At 26.3% G+C, this 21,953-nt stretch overlaps 1 protein-coding gene, 1 long non-coding RNA gene and 1 other non-coding gene across 3 annotated transcripts; all 3 read left to right on the top strand.

Annotated features, from left to right (window-relative positions):
- The first annotated feature begins 3,736 nt into the window (after positions 1-3,736).
- LOC123265926 lies at positions 3,737-6,564 on the top strand. Its single transcript, XR_006509697.1, has 3 exons — positions 3,737-3,773; positions 5,915-5,978; positions 6,301-6,564. It is a non-coding gene; the product is annotated as an uncharacterized LOC123265926 (long non-coding RNA).
- Positions 6,565-10,800: 4,236 nt separating this feature from the next.
- LOC123265315 (solute carrier family 49 member 4 homolog) lies at positions 10,801-16,792 on the top strand. The gene is made up of 8 exons (XM_044729013.1): positions 10,801-10,956; positions 11,015-11,317; positions 13,311-13,401; positions 13,494-13,855; positions 13,931-14,057; positions 15,865-15,967; positions 16,029-16,398; positions 16,665-16,792. Exons 1-8 carry the CDS (start codon positions 10,878-10,880, stop codon positions 16,790-16,792), a joined length of 1,563 nt encoding a protein of 520 aa, XP_044584948.1. The 5' UTR covers positions 10,801-10,877.
- On the top strand, positions 14,155-14,227 carry Trnar-ucu. Its single transcript has one exon. It is a non-coding gene; the product is annotated as a tRNA-Arg (tRNA).
- Positions 16,793-21,953: the final 5,161 nt, after the last annotated feature.

Here is a 21,953-nt window from a genome sequence, read left to right as displayed (position 1 = left end):
CTTTCTTTTAACGACTGATTATATTAATATTCACTCACTAAATACTCATGTTACGTTTTACGGTTTAACTTGTCATCAAATTCCACATTTCGCACTCGTCTAATTTTCTCATATATATAAATATAATATATAATATATGCATGTGTATCATGTAACGCTCATTTAAAAAAATTACCGTATTTACAGAATTAAAATAACTTTTATTTTACACGTACTTTAATGATAACAATTAAAAAAAAAAATATACTTTTTGTTATGGAAAAATAAATATTTTGATACTGAATTAAATGACTTAATTGTATGTTTGTTTATTTGTTTTAAAAAGTTTTAAGAGTCTAGAAGAGACCCGACGTGATATAAAGTGGAAAGTGGATCTGAATGAGCTGACAGCAACACGTTTGCCCGGCTCATGACCGCCACCAAAATCGAGGGCTGCTAGAGGGGGTAACATCCCCGTGATATTTTCATTACCTTTCATCTGGTTTTTTTTTTTTACTTTTAAAATTATTTTTTAACAAATTTTGTTTTGTAAAAATTTGTAAAAAATTTTGTAAAAATTTATTTTTATTTATTTATTTGATTAAATTTAAAAATTTATAATACTCTTAGATTTTTGTTAATTTATTACACTGAAATTAGATATTTTATAATTTTTTATGAAACATAAATTTGTTAAAAATTTAGAATTTAAATTATAATTATTAAAAATTCCAAAATTTTAAAAATATTTTTTTCTTGATTTCTTGAGTCGAGAATTTATTATTTAAAATAATTTAAAACATAATAATATTACTTGAAAAATCAATAATAAATCAAGAAACTAATTATTTCATGACTTCTATTTTAATTATTATTAAAATCAAGAATTTATTATTTAAAATAATTTAAATAATAATAATACTTGAAAAATCAACAAAAAATCAAAAGAAACTAATTATTTCATTTCTATTTTTTTTATTATTAAAATCAAGAATTTATTATTTAAAATAATGTAAAAAATGATAATAATACTTGAAAATTCAACAAAAAATCAAGAAACCAATTATTTCATGACTTCTATTTTTATTATTATTAAAATAGACAAACATTTCATAAGTCAATATTGTAGATTAAATCGATAAGTTATAAAGCTAATAAATTATAATAGTATTGATCTAATCATAAATTATTATGGCGTATAAATTAAATTTAACGCGTAAATTTCTTAACATGTTTACTTAAACAAATTTTAAATTTAGAAAATAACACCTCAAAGTTGATTATTTTGTAAGAAGAAAATTTAGTGGCCATGCGCCCTCTGTTGGAAGCTTTCAACACTGTATATGGTCAAAAAATAATATATAACGACGGTTTAATTAGCAATTGGTCTGACTCCTTATTTTTTACTGAGAAAAAAAAGTACTACTCTTGAGAAAATTTTCTTGTCACAAGAATATATATTCTTGATAATTTTTAAGAATATATTTTCTTGTCTCAAGAACTGATCGAATTATTTTTTGTTTAATTCAAATGAACCTATTCGTTTGTTAATCTATCAAAATTAATGCCAATATTTTATTATCACGATAGATATTGATATTCTTTTTGTCAAAAAACCAAAATTTATTTTAAACGATTTTTAAGCCAAGAAATTTTTTTCTGGACAAAAAAATTTTTTTCTGGACAAAAAAATTTTTTTCTCGGTGTTTAGAGGGTGATTTTTTAACATTTTGATGCAACAAAAGTTCAATTATAAATCATCTGAATGATCCAAACTAAAATATTATACCTTTATTAAATATTAAATGGTTTATTAAAGTGATAATAAATTTCGAACTAATTGTATTTTCGTACAAATAGAAGATTCTCTAAATAGGAGTTAGACAATTTGCTAATTAGAACGTCGATATAGAAATATCAAGGAATTTTAGGATATAATTGAGGATGGTTTTACTTGTATCACTGTAGAGTGTTTTACAAGGGAGGGTGGGGAATTATTGTCTCTCCACTTTTTTCTCCGCAATATAATCTCTCAACCCCGTCATTATAACTCTCAACCACTTTTTCGTCCCCACCCCCCTGCATGTCGGGATTTTTTCTTTCATGCCCGACACACATGTGCTGCGACTGTGGCCGACTTACGCGTTATAATCAGTACCTGCATTTGCATTACGGTCTTAAATAGTATGGAGGTACTTCTATAATGACATTTTACCTCCATAACTATATGGGAAAACCACAGAAAACCCGACCGGTACAGAGGCTGGCAATGAAACGCACATATTCTTAGTTTATAATCATTGAAAAATATTGGCGCGCGCCGGAATCGAACCCTGGTCCCACTCTTTCGAAATGCAGGTACCGAGCCGATTAGGCTATTGCCAACCTGGAATATTAGGACATATACACAGTAAAAAATTTTGCGTCAATGCGTCAAAAAATTTTATGTTAAATATTTAACACTTTTTTGTGTCAATTTTACGCTCTTTTGTGTTAATTTAACACAATAAATGTTAAATTTACATAAAAAAGTGTTAAATATTTAACAAAAAAATTTTTAACACAATTTTTTGACGAAATGACGCAAAATTTTTTACTGTGTATGAAAGATCTATAAATACAACTTCGTTTTTTTTTTTTTAAATAAATTTTTATCATTTATTTTAAAAAATTAATTTAACTATTAATTCATCTTCATATTTAAAAAGAAATTTTATATTAAAAGTAGTCACAATAATAATACGGATTTTTAATATTTGAAAATTAATAACGGACAAGTGAACTGCAAGCAATCTCGAATCTTTTCCTTCAATCAAACTGTAAGCAGATGATTAACCACTCCTAGGTTTATGAAAAATGTATCTTAATAAAAATAAATATTATTATTATTGAAATGATAATAAAATATGAGAAATTATAACATATTTAAACAGAGTGTTATGTTTAATATTTATAAGAAGTTAAGCCGGATTACTCGAATGATAATGAGGAAAATTATGGAGGAAAATAGCGCCATTGATACGAAAGACAAAGGAATAGAGATAGAAGAAACGCGAGGGAAAATCATCCAATATACATATATGTAGATAGATTGTTATACGTGAAGGCGCATGTCTCGTTGATGCTAATTTTCATTGGCTACCCCTAATTATATCGATTAGCTGGGTAATTTTGATTGGCTTGTTTGTTAAACACCATTCCCACTCTTTTTTATTTCGACACTTACTTTTATACATAAGTCTATAAAAAATTTTTAATTAAAAATTTTGTAATGTACAAAAAAATTAATTAATTTATCAGTTATTAAATTTGATAGTTGAAAAAAAAAAAATAACTTGCTAAGTTCTGAAATGACTTTTAAAAAAATTATCAAAATATTTAATTGGTGTAATTATTATTTCGACACTTGAGGTTGCCAATATAAATTTAATATTTAATTGATTGTTCATGGAATTAAAAGGCGATGTATGATACAATTATAGATACTTTATTACTCATTGTTATCTTATAAAAATTTTGTAATAAAAACAAAGTTAAAATTAAAGTAGTTATCTACAAGTCGTCGTGGCAAAACCAAAGTCCTTAAATTGAGAGAATTATCTAATTTTTAAAATTATTCATTGATATGCATAAGATGTCGATATTAATAATATTTATTGCATTAATTATCTTTGAAGTATATTTAATTGAGTGTAATATTATTAATAACGGCAATGACTTAAAAAAATCATTCGAAAATAAAAAATATGAATGGGTTGTTGTTATCAAAGATGTTTCGGTTAAATCTAAGTTTTGTAAGTACAATTATTTATTTTTATTACTATTATTATTACACAAAAAAAATTTACTTGATTCAAGAGGAAAATTCTTGAACCAAAAAAAAATTTAGAAGAATTTCGTTGTCTTGAATCAAGTAAAATTTACTTAAACCAAGAAGAATTTCTTAGTAGAAGCGCCACGTTACATTATATGTAATTTTTCTCTTTTTCTTTTTTTCCGTGAAATCTTTAAGGATGTTAAATTATGATATTAATGGACTTGATCACTTTATTTTGTAATAAACTATTTATTGTTGATACGCAATTGATACTATTCTTAAAATTTGAATTAAATTTTATTTTAAATTACCAGAATCTATACTAATAAATGGAGAGCTAGTTTTTTTGTCCGGTTATACTGCGAAAACTACTGAACCGATCAGAATAATACTTATACCATAAAAATTGATAGAAATATATAAAACTGTGCAAAGAATTGTTGCGAAGAATCAAGAACAATAACAATAACATTTTTTGTCATTATTATATTCATTAACACTTATTATATTATGATATTTATCATTTTACTTATCCGGGCGGAAAGTGACAACTTTCGTCCCGCTGCGCTAAACTAAGTTGCCGCTTTCCGCCTTCGTCGGACAAAAAATAGTATACACTCCTCGGGAAGTAAATAAGAAAGCCTCAGATCACATGTTTGTTGACCTCGGCTTCGCCTCGGCCCTTTAATTTAAAATCTCTTTTAAAATCTCATTTAAATCTCCCACATTTCGGAGAAGGTTTTAGTATATGATATGGAGGTGATTACTTATCCGGAAGCTATATTTTTTTGACTTAGAAATAATGAATTTTTATTGTAACTACATTTATTCTATTCGATTGTCATTTGTTTAAAATAAATTTTTTAATTCTATTGGTTATGTTTAACTAGGCAGATTTCTTCACTTATGAGACCTTCAATTTCTTTAACTGAAACTTTCAATGCTCATTACAAATTTTTTTTTTATATCAATTATTAGGGTGGCGCAAAAAAACCGACTATTCTTTTTTTTTAAGTCTCGAGTGAAAAAATGTTAGTTTTTGATGTTTTAAGAGCTCTCTCCAAAGGACAGCTTAAAAAAAAATTTTTAAGATGTCGCTCCAAATTTTTTTAAATTTCAAAAATCGTCAAAAATCGAATTTTTATTTTTTTTCTCGTTACGGTATAATTTTATAGACTAAAAAAATAAGTTTCTGAAAATTTCAGTTCAAAATTTGAATTTTGAAAGGTCGCTCATAATTTTTTTCAATTTATTAGTGCATTAGTTTAGATTTTTTCGAGCGACCTTTTACTATTCAAATTAAAATTCCATGCATTTTTTTTTTTATTTAGTACAATAATCGATAAAAATACATCACGAGATGAACTAAAAATCAAGCACAACATAGAAAATATAATTTTTTTTAATTTAATAATTTTATTTAATCAACTGCCAGGCGTGGATTCGAATCCCAAGCTGGTCTTAGAAACCAGCTTGGTTGAGATTTGACCTTGCCGCGTAGGTTAAGATTTTTTCAAACCAAAAAGACCCCAACGTACCACTCCCAACAGTTAAAAGTCGGCGATATGACTAATTAAAGAAAAAAAAAAAAAAAATTATGAGCGACCTTTCAAAATTTGAATTTTGAACTGAAACTTTCAGAAACTTATTTTTTTTTGGTCTATAAAATTATACCGTAACGAGAAAAAAAATTAAAAAAAAAAAAAAATTCGATTTTTGAAATTTTAAAAAATTTGGAGTGACCTCTTAAAAATTTTTTTTTGAGCTATCCTTTGGTGAGGGCTCTTAAAACATCAAAAACTAACATTTTTTCACTCGACTCAAAAAAAAAAATAGTCGGTTTTTTTGCGCCACCCTAATCAATTATTATTAATTTTTGTAAGAAAGACACGGGAATGTTATAATGATTGCACATTAAAAGTTACAATGAATATTAGCTAGAATTATTACATGGAGAAAAGGTGCATGCCAATTCGATAGAATTGGGAATCTGTGCAAGTCAAAACAATACTCTAATTAAATTTCAAGTCTAGATCTAAAAATGCAATTCTATAAAGCGCCCAGCAGAGCGGGCGAGTAACATTATTTTCTACAATATGTTAATGATTATTGTTGCAGACATTAGTTACGGGTTTATTATTAGTCCGCAAATCATATTAACATCAGCGCTGGCAATATCAGGGTAAGTCTTAGCTACAATAAAATTAAATAATTTTTAAAATAATTGCAAATCCTTTATTAAAAAGTTGGTGTGACGTTTTCATTGTTGTCGCTTTTCGTTACTATGGTGACCACTTTGGCAACGTTTACCATGGCAAAGATTATCATAGCAACGGTTACTATGCCAACGGTTACCATGGTAACGGTTAAATATTAATGAGTAAAATTAGTAAAAATATTAATTAATTAAACTGTCAATAATAAACATTTTGACAGAAGCGCGCAAAGCGCGTTCGATTTTCTAGTTATAATTAAATGTGAAATAAAAATTGATAAAATTTCAGAAGAAAAGCAAGCGACCTAATCGTCAGAGCTAACTGTACTAGCGGTATAATTAATTGTAAGGACAAATTTGTAACAAAAATATTTTTACCAATCTCTGTGGACACTTCTGAATTTTACTCCAACGATTACGCACTTTTGACTCTCAAAACACCCTTCTACTTCGCTATCAATAACCCCGATTTTAGCAGAGTTCAATTAACTGAAAATTACAGCGAAATTAACAAGTCCAAATGTTTTATTTTCCGATGGAAGTATAATTTTTCCCCAAGTAGTAAGTTTTCAATTTTATCAATTGTAATTTAGATTTTTTTTTTATTTTAAGGTATTAATGATAAAAGTTTATTTTTAGAATTTAATTTCGTTTTTTATTGATAAGAGTTTGAAAGTTGTTACTGATAAGACTTGAAGGAATAATTTTTTTTTAATTCTAACATTTTATTACTTAGAAAATAAATAATTTTTATTAAATTTAATAATACAACATGAATTTTAAATTGTAGGATTTAAAAAAATGTCGTACGATATTAATATTTGTAAAAAAAATGTAGTATCAATTAAAGCTTATGAGGCTGAAAAATTACTCAAAGATAGGGATGGAATAATATTTTCTACCGAATATGATACTGAATTTAAAGTAACTATGGTAAATATTTAAATTATTTATCAATTTAATTTAATTATTATTGCTTATTCGTAAGATTATCTTGCACTAATTTTTTGAAAATTTCAACAGAGTTTTTATGGAAGTCCATTGATTTGTGATGCTGTTGACAACTCTCAGAAAAAATATTTGTTTGGAATCTCAATATTCGACGCTGAAGTGACTTATATGTCCGTTAACAGAAAGAAATTTACTCCGACAGTTAAATTAATTGGATCGTACTTTAATATTGTCGATAATTATTATCAACTACAGGCAAAAATTTATGAAGCTAAGAAGTATATAAAAAATCATAAAAATAGCCAGTTAACAAAATATGTTTAACTGTTAAAATTTTTTTTTAATCTACACGGAAAGAAAAATATGGGAACTATTCCCATAATTTTATGGGAACAGTTCCCAGGCAATTATAGGAACTGTTCCCATGAATTATGGGAACTGTTCCCATAATTATAGAAAATTTTCCCAGAATTATGGGAAAATTTCCCATAATAATGGGAATGGTTACCATAATGGTATAGGAATGATTTCTATAATTATAGGAATGATTCCTATACAATTATAGGAACTATTCCCATAATATTATGGGAAATATTCCCATAATGATATAGTAATGGTTCCTATATCATTATGGGAACTATTCCCATAATGGTATAGGAAAGATTCCTAAAATATTATAGAAATCATTCCTATACCATTATGGGAATCATTCTCAAAATAAAATAAAGATACTGGTGACTGTTAGCCGAGTCGTCTAAGGCGCATGGCCGATAGAGAACTCGGACTAACTTACCGGCCAGGCGTGGGTTCGAATCCCAAGCTGGTCTTAGAAACCAACTTGGTTGATATTCGGCCCTTGCCGCGTAGGTTAAGATTTACACAACCCAAAAAGACCCAACGTACCACTCCCAACAGCTAAAAGTCGGCGATATGACCACAGCACTTAAAACCGACTGTAAATAATAATAAATAAAAAAAAAAAAAAAAAAGGAATAAAGATAAAATCTTCGTGAGTTCGAAATGATTCCTATAATATATACACGGAAAAAAAAATTGGGGCAGCCACATGATTTTCATGTTGCAGGCAATAATAGTTAAAACAACAATAATAATTAAATAATAATAATCTATATTATTAAGAGAATAAGGAAAATTTTGTGGCCAGTGTATTTATGTGATAAAATGGGTTTTTGCTTGGAGTTGAGCCTTTTCAAGGTTTCATATCATTCTTACCAATAGTCAATTTATTATAATAAGAATTTAGGCTGCGTTCGAAAATGCTCTGTGTCTAGATACATAATGAAGAAATGACCTTGTATCTGGTAAACTATTGGCATTTTTGAAGATATAAGCTCATCCCGATGTTACACTCATCAAGAGCTTTCATTTGAGTACCCACATGCATTTTTTATATATTTTTTATATATACATATATATAATATATATATAAATATATAAAATATATGAAAAATTGATGTGGGCACTCAAATGAAAGGTCTCGATGAGTGTAATGTCGGGATGAGCTTATATCTTCAAAAATGTCAATAATTTACAAGATACAAGGTAATTTCTTAATTATTGATATTTTTAAAAATATAAGCTCGTATTGATGTTACACTCATCAAGAGCTTTCATTTGAGTACCCACATGCATTTTTGATATATTTTTTATATATACATATATATAATATATATAAATATATAAAATATATGAAAAATTGATGTGGGTACTGAAATGAAAGGTCTCGATGAGTGTAATGTCGGGATGAGCTTATATCTTTAAAAATGTCAATAATTTACAAGATACAATAATTTACAAGGTCATTTCTTAATTATTGATATTTTTAAAAATATAAGCTCGTGTTGATGTTACACTCATCAAGAGCTTTCATTTGAGTACCCACATGCATTTTTGATATATTTTTTATGTATACATATATATAATATATATATAAATATATAAAATATATGAAAAATTGATGTGGGTACTCAAATGAAAGGTCTCGATGAATGTAACTTCAATATGAGCTTATATCTTTAAAAATGTCAGTAGTTCACAAGATACAAGGTCATTTCTTAATTATATGTTTAGAGATAGAGCATTTTCGAATGCAACCTAAATATCTATTATAAATTGACTATCGACGAGAATGATATGAAACCTTGAAAAGGCACAAATTCATGTCAAGTCCTTTGCAATGACCCTAAATTTCACTAAAAAATCGATTTCATCATGTGACTATCCAGGAGACAAAATTTTTCTTATTCTCTTAATAATATAAATGATTATTATGATTATTATTTAATCATTATTGTTGCTTTAACTATTATTGCCTGCCACATGAAAATCATGTTGCTGTCATATGAAAGTCATGTATCTTCCACCGGAATGTTTCATGCGGCAGTCCCAATTTTTTTTTTTTTCATCTAAGATTTAAACCTATATGTTTTGGGAACCGTTCCTATACTATTATGGGAATGGTTCCCATAAATTATGGAAACCATTCCTATAATAGTATAGGAATGATTGCTATAGCATTATGGGAACCATTCCCCTAATGGTATAGGAATAGTTCCCATAATTTTCTTTCTGTGTAGTGTCTTAATTGTGAAATTTTTTTATGTAATTAGTTTAAAAAAAAATGCAAAATTGTATTACATAAAATCTATAATTATAAATTAAAAAGTCTTTTTTTATTTTGACTGAAAAAATTACTAAACAAATATACGTAAAAATTTAATTTACACTTTTTGGTTGAGAAAATAATAAATTTTAGTTATAAATTTAAAAATTCATTATTTTTTATGTACATATTTATTTACATGGAAAAAAATTGTTTGGGAAAATTACAATTGTAATATCATAATCCAGAACCAGACTTTTAATATTTTAACTTTCATAATTTACATATTAAAATTCACGATGTTACATCGTGAAAATTCGCAAATTGGTTAATTTTATACTTTATAATTAAGTGAATAAAACGTAATAATTTTATTGTAGATTGACTAAAAAAATTTGAATCAAGAAAAAAATTCTTAAACCAAGAAGATAATTTTGAAGAGTTACATTTTCTTGAATCAAGGAAAATTTACCTCAATCAAGAAAAATTTCTTACACTAAAAAAAAAACTAACTTGATTCGAGAGAAAAATTCTTGAACCAAAAAAATAATTTTGAAGAGGGTAATTGTCTTGAATGAAGACAAAAAATTTTTGAATCAAGTAAAATTTCCTTAAATCAAAAAAAATTTATTAGTTCAAGAATTTTTCTACTCAAATCAAGAAGATTAAGTTCTTCAAAATTATATGCTTAATTCAAGAAAATTTTTTTTTCTGTGTAGTTTAGAATTTTTTTACTCAAATCAAGAAAATTAATTTTTTTTAATTTATTTACTTGATTCAAGTAAATTTTTTTTTCTATGTAGGAAGTAGATTTATTAACACTTCAATTAATCTACTGAATGTCAGATCTTTTTTTTTTTTTAATTTTCACTTGCTTAAAAAAAATTTATAAAACTGCAATGCCAGAGAACATCTCTTAATTTAAAAGTAATTTTTATTTTGATTCGACACTATCAATATAATATATAAAATAAAAAACAATTTTTGAGGATAAATGTTGATGTAAATTGTAAAAATTGTTTTACTAAAAAACATAAACAAATTTAAACTCAAGCCCAGCGAAGCGGGCAATTGATAGCTAGTGATTATATAAATAAATAAATAAATAAATAAATAAATAAATAAATGACTGTCTTGAAGTTAAATAAATATAATTAAACAAATATAGGTTCACCTATAAACTTACAAAACCTCAAAATGTTTTAAAGAATCAATCAATCAATCAATTAATTGACAGTAAATTTTTTTTCAAAACTTCTATCAACAATTTATGGCTAATTTATAACCAAAAAATGGAGTCCAAAAATTTACTGTCAACAACCTTTGATGGTAGGAGCCGGACGAAGAGTAAAGAGCGGAAGCTACGTCCAAGTAAGAAGTTGATGTGAAAAATAAAGTAAATTATATTAAAGCTATTTGAACATTGAAGGGATGTCAACTATAAGATACAGCGTGCAAATGGAAAGAGAGTCCAATGATACCAGAGAAGGAAGACAATTGTTGATTAAAAACGAGAGCAAGTCATTGAAACGACGGTGGGCAGCTTTGGGACTTTTTTGTGCGCTCAATAGTACCCAGTGTTGTGTCTGGAATACGTGGGGCCCAATTGGAAAATCGGTTATTGAAGCTTTTCCTAATTGGAATAAAAATTCATTGGCACTTATTTCTAATTGGGGGTGTATCACTTATTTGACTTGTTGTTTGCCTTGTTGTTGGCTGCTTAACGAAACAGGTATTGAATTTTATATGTATTTATATATTTATAAATTATAATTTATAAATTATGATACGCACGGAAAAAAATTATTTGAATCAAGAAAAAAATTCTTGAACCCAGAAAATCATTTTTAAGAGTTTTATTGCCTTGAATCAAGGTGAAAAATTATTTAATCAAGTAAAATTTATTTAGGCCAATAAATATTTGTCAATTAGAATTTTTTTAATTGAATCAAAATAATGAAGCTCTACTGAAAAAAAAAATTAACTTGAATCAAGAGAAAAATTCTTGAACTAAAAAAATAATTTTGAAGAGTTTCAATGTCTTACATCAAGAAGAAAAATTTTTGAATCAAGTAAAATTTACTTAAAGAGATCCAAGTACCCTCCTAGTGTAAAGAATGTCTATAAAAAAGTAATACGTAGAAATACTATTGTTATGCATCTTAAAATTAATTTTTAAATTAATTAATAACATTTTTGAGGGAATTTCCGATGAATTTACTCGTTAAATAATTATTATTTAATTGACTAATGAAAAATATAGCACTCTGAATTACCGGTATACACTTGACAACACCGCAAGAGTTCCCTAACCTTCAAATTTATTCATGTTTACTGTCTAACTAAAATGACTAAGATCTTCTAGCATTTTTAAAAAACCGCGGTTACTTATGCGCCGAGTAACTGCGCAAGCGGTGTTGCCAAGTCAAATACAAGACTTTAAAGAACGCAAGTTCCGAGTGATTTTTCATAAAAAATATAAAATATCTCCGTAATACGTTCGGAAAGGTACTTTTTTATTGTTTTAATCGAAAGCTTATTATTTTTTCAATCAAATTCAATGAAAATAAAATTTTTTTAAAATCGATTGCATTAAATTCTTAACCAAATACACGGCTGGTGGAATCTCCATTTACCTACATGTAAAAATTACAATTTTCAAACCTAATTATTTGATTAAATATCCTGGAAACCTGTTTTTTAATTTTTTTATTAATTATTCGGCTACGTATATTAAATTTACAAATTTTATTTTAATTAAGTTAAATTTTATTTTAATCAATTATTTAAGGAGATCCAAGTACCCTTTTAGTGTAAAGAATGTCTATAAAAAAATAATAAGTAGAAATACTTTTGTTATGCATTTTAAAATTAATTTTTAAATTAATTAACAACTTTTTTGAGGAAATTTCCGATAAATCTACTCATTAAATAAATATTAACATTTAATTGACTAATAAAAAATATAGCACTCTGAATTACCGGTATACACTTGACAACACCGCAAGAGTGTCCCTAACCTTCAAATTTATTTATGTTTACTGTCTAACTAAAATGACTAAGATCTTCTAGCATTTAAAAAACCGCGGTTACTTATGCGCCGAGTAACTGCGCAAGCGGTGTTGCCAAGTCAAATACAAGACTTTAAAGAACGCAAGTTCCGAGTGATTTTTCATAAAAAATATAAAATATCTCCGTAATACGTTCGGAAAGGTACTTTTTTATTGTTTTAATCGAAAGCTTATTATTTTTTCAATCAAATTCAATGAAAATAAAATTTTTTTAAAATCGATTGCATTAAATTCTTAACCAAATACACGGCTGGTGGAATCTCCATTTACCTACATGTAAAAATTACAATTTTCAAACCTAATTATTTGATTAAATATCCCGAAATCTTACTGTTTTTTAATTTTTTTATTAATTATTAGGCTACGTAGATTGATTTTACAAATTATCAGGAAGTTTTAAAAATTTGACTACTTCGCGTGGACCTCCTTGAACCAAGAAAAATTTCTTAGCTTAAGAATTTTTTTACTAAAAGAAAAAAGTTCTTCAAAATTTACTTGATTCAAAATTATTTTTTTTGATTTGTTAATTTTTTTTGTGTATATATATTTTTATTTAATTTTATAACAATTTATCAATTATTTTAAACATACATGATTATTAACTATTAATTGTTAATAAATAAAAAAAAATTAATAATAAATTATTACAAACAGATCTATCAACGCCATTAAAGATAGCCGCCATTTTGTCGACACTCGCGACTTTCATCCGTTGTCTTTCAATGCAAGCGACAGTCTTCACCACGTAGGTGCGATATTTTTCCTAAAAAAAATAAAAACCTGCCACTAAATTTCTCATTATTAAATCATAAATTTTCAATTTAAAAAAAAAATTAGAACCGCTCATATCGCAGCAATAGTTAACGGATTATCCGGAGTGATAATAGGACCCGCAACAGCGCTAGTATCAGCGGTCTGGTTTTCAACTGGAGAACGAACAACAGCCACAGGAATTTCATCAGCTGTCAGCCAAGTTGGCATGGCGATTTCTTACGTCCTGGGACCAGGATTAGTTGGAATAAGTCATGTCAATAACACAATTTCTTTGCGTAGCCAAAAATCAGCGAGTATTTATCGGATGTTTCCGCTACCCGGAATGTCCTTTAATTTGACCGGGAAAAACCGCAGCGCCATTCCCGCAGAAACGTCCGTTTATCAAACTACTCTTCAAATACAAATCATGTCTTTAATGAGAATCGGTATATAAGCTATTGTCTTAATTATATGCGTAATTATTGAGTGATTCATATTAATAACGCTTGAATTACTTACAGAGTTCGTTGTACAGTGCTTGGTATTGATCGGCATTCTCACGTGCTTCCCTAAGCAGTCGCAAATATCCAACTCAAACATCCAAGTTTCGACGCCTGGGCTCTCGGAGTCTCTAATTAAATTGATCAAGTAAATAATTGAGATTTTAAGGAAATAATTAGTGATTTTAAGGATCAATATAAAAGCTAGGTTTAAGTAAGACTATTTAGCGCCTCACCCTACGAAAGTCCCTTTGGCGCAGAGGATAGCGCGTTGGACTTCTAATCCAAAGGTCGTGGGTTCGATCCCCACAAGGGATGACAACTTTTTTTTTAAACTAAATATTTCAATTGTTCTTATTAAAAATGATAGAAAAATTAATTAAAATAATAATTCAGTTATTGTAAAGTAAATATTTGAATTATGGAAATATTATCAGTCTTATCAATTTTAATGATGATTTCAATGATAATTTTAATTGATAGATGTGACTTTTATTTGTATCACATTTATGTGTTTTATGAAAATATTTAGTATGTTCAGTATTATAAACATTATTTAACGTTATAACTAAAGGTACAATTCGATAAAATTAATACTACATATTAGGTACTGGTCTTTGGAAACATGTTATTTTTTAGGATGATTTTTTTGCCTGCCTTTTTTGTTATTTGACTAATAAGATAATTTTTTTATTTTATACTTAAATCAGATTAATCTATATAATTAAGAGAGTAAGAAAAATTTTGTGGCCAGTGTATTTATATGATAAAAAAGGTTTTTATGGTTAAATTTGGTATCATTAGAAAGGTATTGACTTGAATTTGTCCCTTTTCAAGGTTTCATATCATACTGACCGATAATTTACGATTATAAGTATTTAGGCTGCATTTGAAAATGCACTATTTCTAGATACATAATTAATAAATGATCTTCTATCTTGTGAACTATTGACATTTTTAAAGATATAATCTCACCCCAACATTACACTCATTGAGACCTTTCATTTGAGTACCCACGTCAATTTTTCATATATTTATATATATTATATATATGTATATATGAAAAATATATTAAAACGCATGTGGGTACTCAAATGAAAGCTCTTGATGAGCGTAACATTGAGATGAGCTTATATTTTTAAAAACGTCAATATTTGAGAAATGACCTTGTATCTTGTGAACTATTGACATTTTTTAAAATATAAACTCGTCCCGATGTTACACTCCTCAAGACCTTTCATTTAAGTACCCACATCAATTTTTTATATATTTATATATGTTATATATATATGTATACATGCAAAATATATCAAAATGCATGTGGGTACTCAAATGAAAGCTTTTGATGGATGTAACATCGGGATAAGCTTACATTTTTAAAAACGTCGATAGTTAAGAAATTACAATGTAATTTAACAAATATCTTGTGAACTATTCTTATTTTTAAAGCTATAAGCTCATCTCGATGTTACACTCATCAAGACATTTCATTTAAGTACCCACATCAATTTTTCATATATTTATATATTATATATATATATATATAGCAGCATATATATAGCAGCATATATATATATATATATATATATATATATATATATATATATATATATATATATATATATATATATAAGCATATATATATATATATATATATATATATATATATATATATATATATATATATATATATATATATATATATATATATATATTAAAACGCATGTGGGTACTCAAATGAAAGCTCTTGATGAGTGTAACATCGGGATGAGCTTATATTTGTGAAAACGTCCATAGTTAAGAAAATACAGTGCAATTTAACAAAAGTAATTATTTAATGAAGCAAAATTTTTGTTTATTTATAGTTCACAAGCCACGGCAGTCACATAGTGACTGCAAGATTGCTAACTTTTTTTAAATATTCAATTTAAATTAAAAATTTTTCTATGATTTAGGAATAGAAGTATGTGGTTTCTTTGTCTTTCTGCTGCATTGACCCAAGGTATGACTGGTCCGTGGTTAGCGATGATTACAATGGCTTTTGGAACCATAACATCGGTAATTACATCACTAAAATTCTTTTGTATTGATAATAATAATGATAATAACATACTGACAGGGAGAAGCTGACAAACTAGGATTTTGGACAATAGTTCTGAGCAGCATCCTTTGCCTGGTAGTATCAAGAATGACGGATATATTCCAAGGACATCTAAAACTCGCAATATCAAGCCTACTGGTGATATCATCAGTTATGTTCTTTTGGATAATTCTCCTCGATAGCAAAGTATTGCCCTTTAATAGATACGAGCTCTACGCAGCAGTAGTACTTGGAATATCTACTAATTGGTCAACTTCTGCGCTCTACCTGGAGTTGGCTTCTGAAATATCTTTCCCGATTTCCGAAGCTATCGTCGGGGGATACATGATTTTTATGTCGAATATCGTCGGGATGATATTTTACTTGTCTTACTGCATTCCCGGAATGGGTAAATATTTTTCTTAAAAAATTAAATAAATAAATTAATTAATTAATAAATAAATAAATTAATTAATTAATAAATAAATAAATAAATAAATTAATTAATTAATTAATAAATAAATAAATAAATAAATAAATAAATAAATTAATTAATAAATTAATTAATTAATTAATTAATTAATTAATTAATTAATAAATTAATTAATTAATGAAAGAATAAATAAATTATTTAATAAATAAATTAATTAATTAATTTTATTCTTTGATTTTTAGGTGGAAGATGGTCAACTTGTCTAGTGTTTGCTAGCATTTTTGTATCCGCCATTTTTATTATTTGCGTTGAAGAACAATACAATCGCACTAAGGGAGAAAGTCAGCTTGTTTCTGAAAATATTTCCTGAAAAATTTATTAAATATAAAATTTAATTTAGTATGTTTTTATTTATTGGTAATTTAATAAAAATATCAGAATATTTTTAAAATTTTATATTTTTTACTCAGTTTTTTTGTTACCTTGAGAGTAATTCTTTAATTTTAGTTTTAAAATCAACCGCTCGGTGACTCTAGTTTCTGGATCATGAAGAATTTTAAATCTGTAGTATTTTTCGAGCTGTAAAATTTTTTTTTCATAGCAAATAGTCATTTTAAAATTTATTATTTTCGAAAATATTTTAAGTTTATTTTATTTTTTATATAAAATGTTTTTTATCTCAAAATTAAATGTCAATACAGAAATTTATTTTGTAAAAATAAGCGATAAATTTTTATCAACAAAAACGAAGTTTTATTTATAGATCTTAGTCATACGTTTTTTTTTTTTTTTTATTTCAGCGGTTAATTGTTGAATAAAAGAATACGAATTTTTATTCATTGAGAAAATTAATTGTTTTTTTAATTTATAATAATAACTTGTTCTAATTTAATACTAAAAATAGAAGACAAACTTTTAATTAATTCTCTAATATTAGATAAAATTATTGTTAATTTTTAAAATATAATAATAATAATAATAATAAAATTTGTTTACACAAAAAAATTTATAAAATTAAAAAAAAAAAATTATTTTATTTTTAAGAAGACGATAAGTTTAATTTTTTTATTAAATTTATCATGATTCATTATTTTGATATTATATAATTTGTTTTGGCGGTAAAAATTATGGCATTATTTTATTTTTAAAAAAATCGAATGAATTTATCAATAAAAACTTTTGTAAAATTAAAATATTTTTTTTTTATTATTTCCATGACTTTTAAAACAATTTTTTGCTTGCATTAATATACATTTTATCATATTCCACAAAAACAATAACGTCATCTGTCTAAAATAACGTAATTCATTCCTTATTTTAATTTTAATTAGTCGAGCGGTTTAACATTAAAAAAATGTACTCTCAAAATTCTTGATACAAAAAAGGTCATTTAATTAGTTAATCATGAGAAGATATTAATAGAAACTAAAATAATTAAAAAATTTATCATTCATGTATTGATTATGCATAATAATTATTATTCATGACTTGTAGTAAAAAAAATATATATATTTTTTCAGTTAAGAGTACCGAGTCTACTTGCAATTGAATCGAGAGTTTTAAAAGTTTGCAAGGAGATATAACATAATACACACAACACATAACATAAGAAGAAGTCAGCCTTATATGGTTGGAGAAACCGTGACGTTATTCAGAATAGAAGGAGAGTAGGCCGAACGGTTTACATGTAGTAATATATAAATATAAGAAATATGCGTGTAAGTGTATAATGCACTCAAGATCCTCGCCCACGGAGAGTCACGATTCAATGACGCCTGCAAATGTTTAAGTAAATAAATTTTATACTAACAAATATAAAAACAACAATTATTATCTAAAGAGGCGATTTTTTTTTCTAAATTAATATTCAATTAATTATGTTTTATTTTTATTATCATTTTGGGTCGTTTTCAAGCTCATCAAGTCATTACTTAAGAGATTAACTATCAATTTGATAAGTACATAGCTCTGAAGATGTGCTGGATTGATTTTATTTATTATTTATATGTTATTGTGATATAAATAAATTAGAATGAAAATATTACAATGTAAATTATATTATATGTTGTATATGTTAGAAAGAAGTCAGAAGAAGTCTGGTCATGCTTCGATTATTTAGGAGCTGGAGCATGACGAAATACAGATAAAATTCTCAACTATTATCATCATATACTATTGAAAGTTATTCTTCAATGTAAGGCTGCTGGCTATATGTTTGCTCAATTATTTTTTTATTTTAAATACTTGCCAACCTTCTTCTTCTTCTCTCTACTGTTTGTGGGAGGAAGTTTTTTTTTTTAATTAAATTAATAATAATAGTAAAAATTATTATTATTATTTAAAAATAATATTTTATAAATTCTTGTAAAAAAACAATAAATATTACAAAATTTCAAAATAATGAATCGTAATAAATCTGATAAGAAAAACTTAATTCTTATCATCGTAAATAAAACAATTTTTTTTTAATTTTATAAATTTTTTTGCAAACAAATTTCATTATCGATATTATTAAGAGAATAAGCAAAATTTTGTGGCCAGTGTTTTTATAAGATAAAGTGGGTTTATATGGTTAAATTTGGTATCGTTGGAAAAGTCTTGACCTGGAGTTGTGCCTTTTCAAGGTTTCATATCATTTTCACCGATAGTCAATTTATGATGATAAGTATTTAGGCTGCATTCGAAAATGCTCTATCTCTAAATTCATAATTAAGAAATGACCTTGTATCTCGTGAACTATTGATATTTTTAGAGGTATAAGCTCATCTCGATGTTACACTCATCAAGACCTTTCATTTAAGTACCCACATCAATTTTTCATATATTTATATATATTATATATATGTATATATGAAAAATATATGAAAAATGCATATGGGTACTCAAATGAAAGCTCTTGATGAGTGTAACATCGGGATGAGCTTATATCTTTTAAAACGTCAATTTTTAAGAAATTACAGTGCAATTTAACAAATATCTTGTGAACTACTGACATTTTTAAAGATATAAGCTCATTCCGACATTACACTCATCAAGACCTTTTATTTGAATACCCACATGCATTTTTGATATATTTTTCATATATACATATATATAATATATGTAAATATATGAAAAATTGATGTGGGTACTCAAATAAAAGCTCTTGATAAGTGTAACATCGGAATGAGCTTATATCTTTTAAAACGTCAATAGTTAAAAAAGTACAGTGCAATTTAACAAAAGTCATTATTTAATGAAACAAAATTTTATTTATTTATAGTTTACAGGCAGTCACGTAGTGACTGCCAGATTGCTAGTTTAAAAATAATAATTTGTAAAAAAACAATAAAAATCCCAAAACAATAAATCTAATTAAAAATAAACTCCTATCTTCCCAATAATAAAATAACTCAAAATAAAAAATAAAACCAAACCAATTCAATTTTTTTTTTTTGTAACGAGATTAATAAATAAAAAAATAAAAAAATTCATATAAAAAAGAAACTTTCACTTGTCATTGGAACCCCATGTAAGTAAATACTCGCCAATCGATACTTAAAAAAAAAACTTAAATATATTCCCACGATTTTCGCCACTGCTATCCAGAATTTTCTCCATACCAAATGACATCCAGCATTATTCTACATATAATACATATACAGCAATTGTCTCGAGTCTGACTAGAGTCTCTTAACTTAATTATCCGTCTGCCTCCAGACAAAGCGATCCCTACATACTCAGTAAATCTAGTACAACAATAACAAAAAAATAATATTTAACTTCCTCAACAATACATCCATACATCCTATGCATGCATGTATACATGCCTTTATTTCTCCAGCGTGGGTTTTCAGCTGGAAAAGAGACAAAAACAAAATAAAAAACATGCTCCCGCCTGCCTGACCTCATCGCCGTAAATGGTACTCACCAGCAGTCTGACGTCACTTATTCAATGACACTGGTATATGGTACAGTACTCGTAATTAGATATTTAATAATACTATAAGTTAAATTAATCTACATTACGTTAAATCTCATTTTATATTTTCAATTCGCAAATTTCTAACTTCTAGCTTAAGGAGGTTCGAGGGAATTTAATGTAAAAAATAACTTCCAACTTTGAGCTTTGAATTTAAATATACGTATAAATAAATACGTAATTTATCTAATCCCAAAATTTGAAAAAGATTCACCGTTTAGTTACTTAGATATTAAATTAAAAAAATCACATATTTTATCTCCTTATACACGGGCTCTTATGGCGGGCAAACGTTTCGTCGAGACTTTAATTATTTTTTTCAATATTAACCTTCCAACTTTAACGGATAAAAAACTATACACAAGAAACTTTGATTATTGCAAAATATAAAAACAATTTAATAATAATACATTACCGATATAATTTTTGAAATATTTAAAGTCAAATTTTATGCTTGTAACTCGTTTATCGTCAGCCATTTATTCGAATAAAGATTTGACAACATCGCTTCAACAGCTGAGAAAAAAGAAAAGGATAGAAATATAGTTATAGAGAGAGAAATGTTTAACTCACACACTCATCCACGTCTCTGTTATGGGTATAATCAAGCGCGCTATTGCCAAATCTGTTTATTTATTCCGGCAAGTAATAAATACAAAAGTCATTTTATTACTTTACTTTATTAAATAAGTAAAAATCATCAATTATTTAATTATTTAAATTATTTTAAATTAAAATAAAGAATTTTGACGAATATTCGGAAAACTAAAATTTAAATAAAATTTTAACATTATTTTGACTCATCAGTTACGCTCGAATTTCCTTAAAAAAAATGATTACAATTAGCAACAATATTAAGGAAGTTCAAGCGAATCTAATATAAAAAAATAATTTCCAACTTTGAGCTTTGAAATTAAGTATACGTATAAATAAATACGTAATTTATCTAATCCCAAAATTTGAAAAAGATTCACCGTTTAGTTACTTAGATATTAAATTTAAAAAATCACATATTTTATCTCCTTATACACGGGCTCTTAAGGCGGGCAAACGTTTTGTCGAGACTTTAATTATTTTTTTCAATATTAACCTCCCAACTTTAACGGATAAAAAACTATACACAAGAAACTTTGATTATTGCAAAATATAAAAACAATTTAATAATAATACATTACCGATATAATTTTTGAAATATTTAAAGTCAAATTTTATGCTTGTAACTCGTTTATCGTCAGCCATTCATTCGAATAAAGATTTGACAACATCGCTTCAACAGCTGAGAAAAAAGAAAAGGATAGAAATATAGTTACAGAGAGAGAAATGTTTAACTCACACACTCATCCACGTCTCTGTTATGGGTATAATCAAGCGCGCTATTGCCAAATCTGTTTATTTATTCCGGCAAGTAATAAATACAAAAGTCATTTTATTACTTTACTTTATTAAATAAGTAAAAATCATCAATTATTAAATTGTTTAAATTATTTTAAATTAAATTAAAGAATTTTGACGAATATTGGGAAGACTAAAATTTATATAAAATTTTAACATTATTTTGACTCATCAGTTA

Source organism: Cotesia glomerata, linkage group LG5 (genome assembly GCF_020080835.1).
Source record: "Cotesia glomerata isolate CgM1 linkage group LG5, MPM_Cglom_v2.3, whole genome shotgun sequence".
NCBI lineage: Eukaryota > Metazoa > Arthropoda > Insecta > Hymenoptera > Braconidae > Cotesia > Cotesia glomerata.
This window is presented reverse-complemented; position numbering and strand designations above follow the sequence as displayed.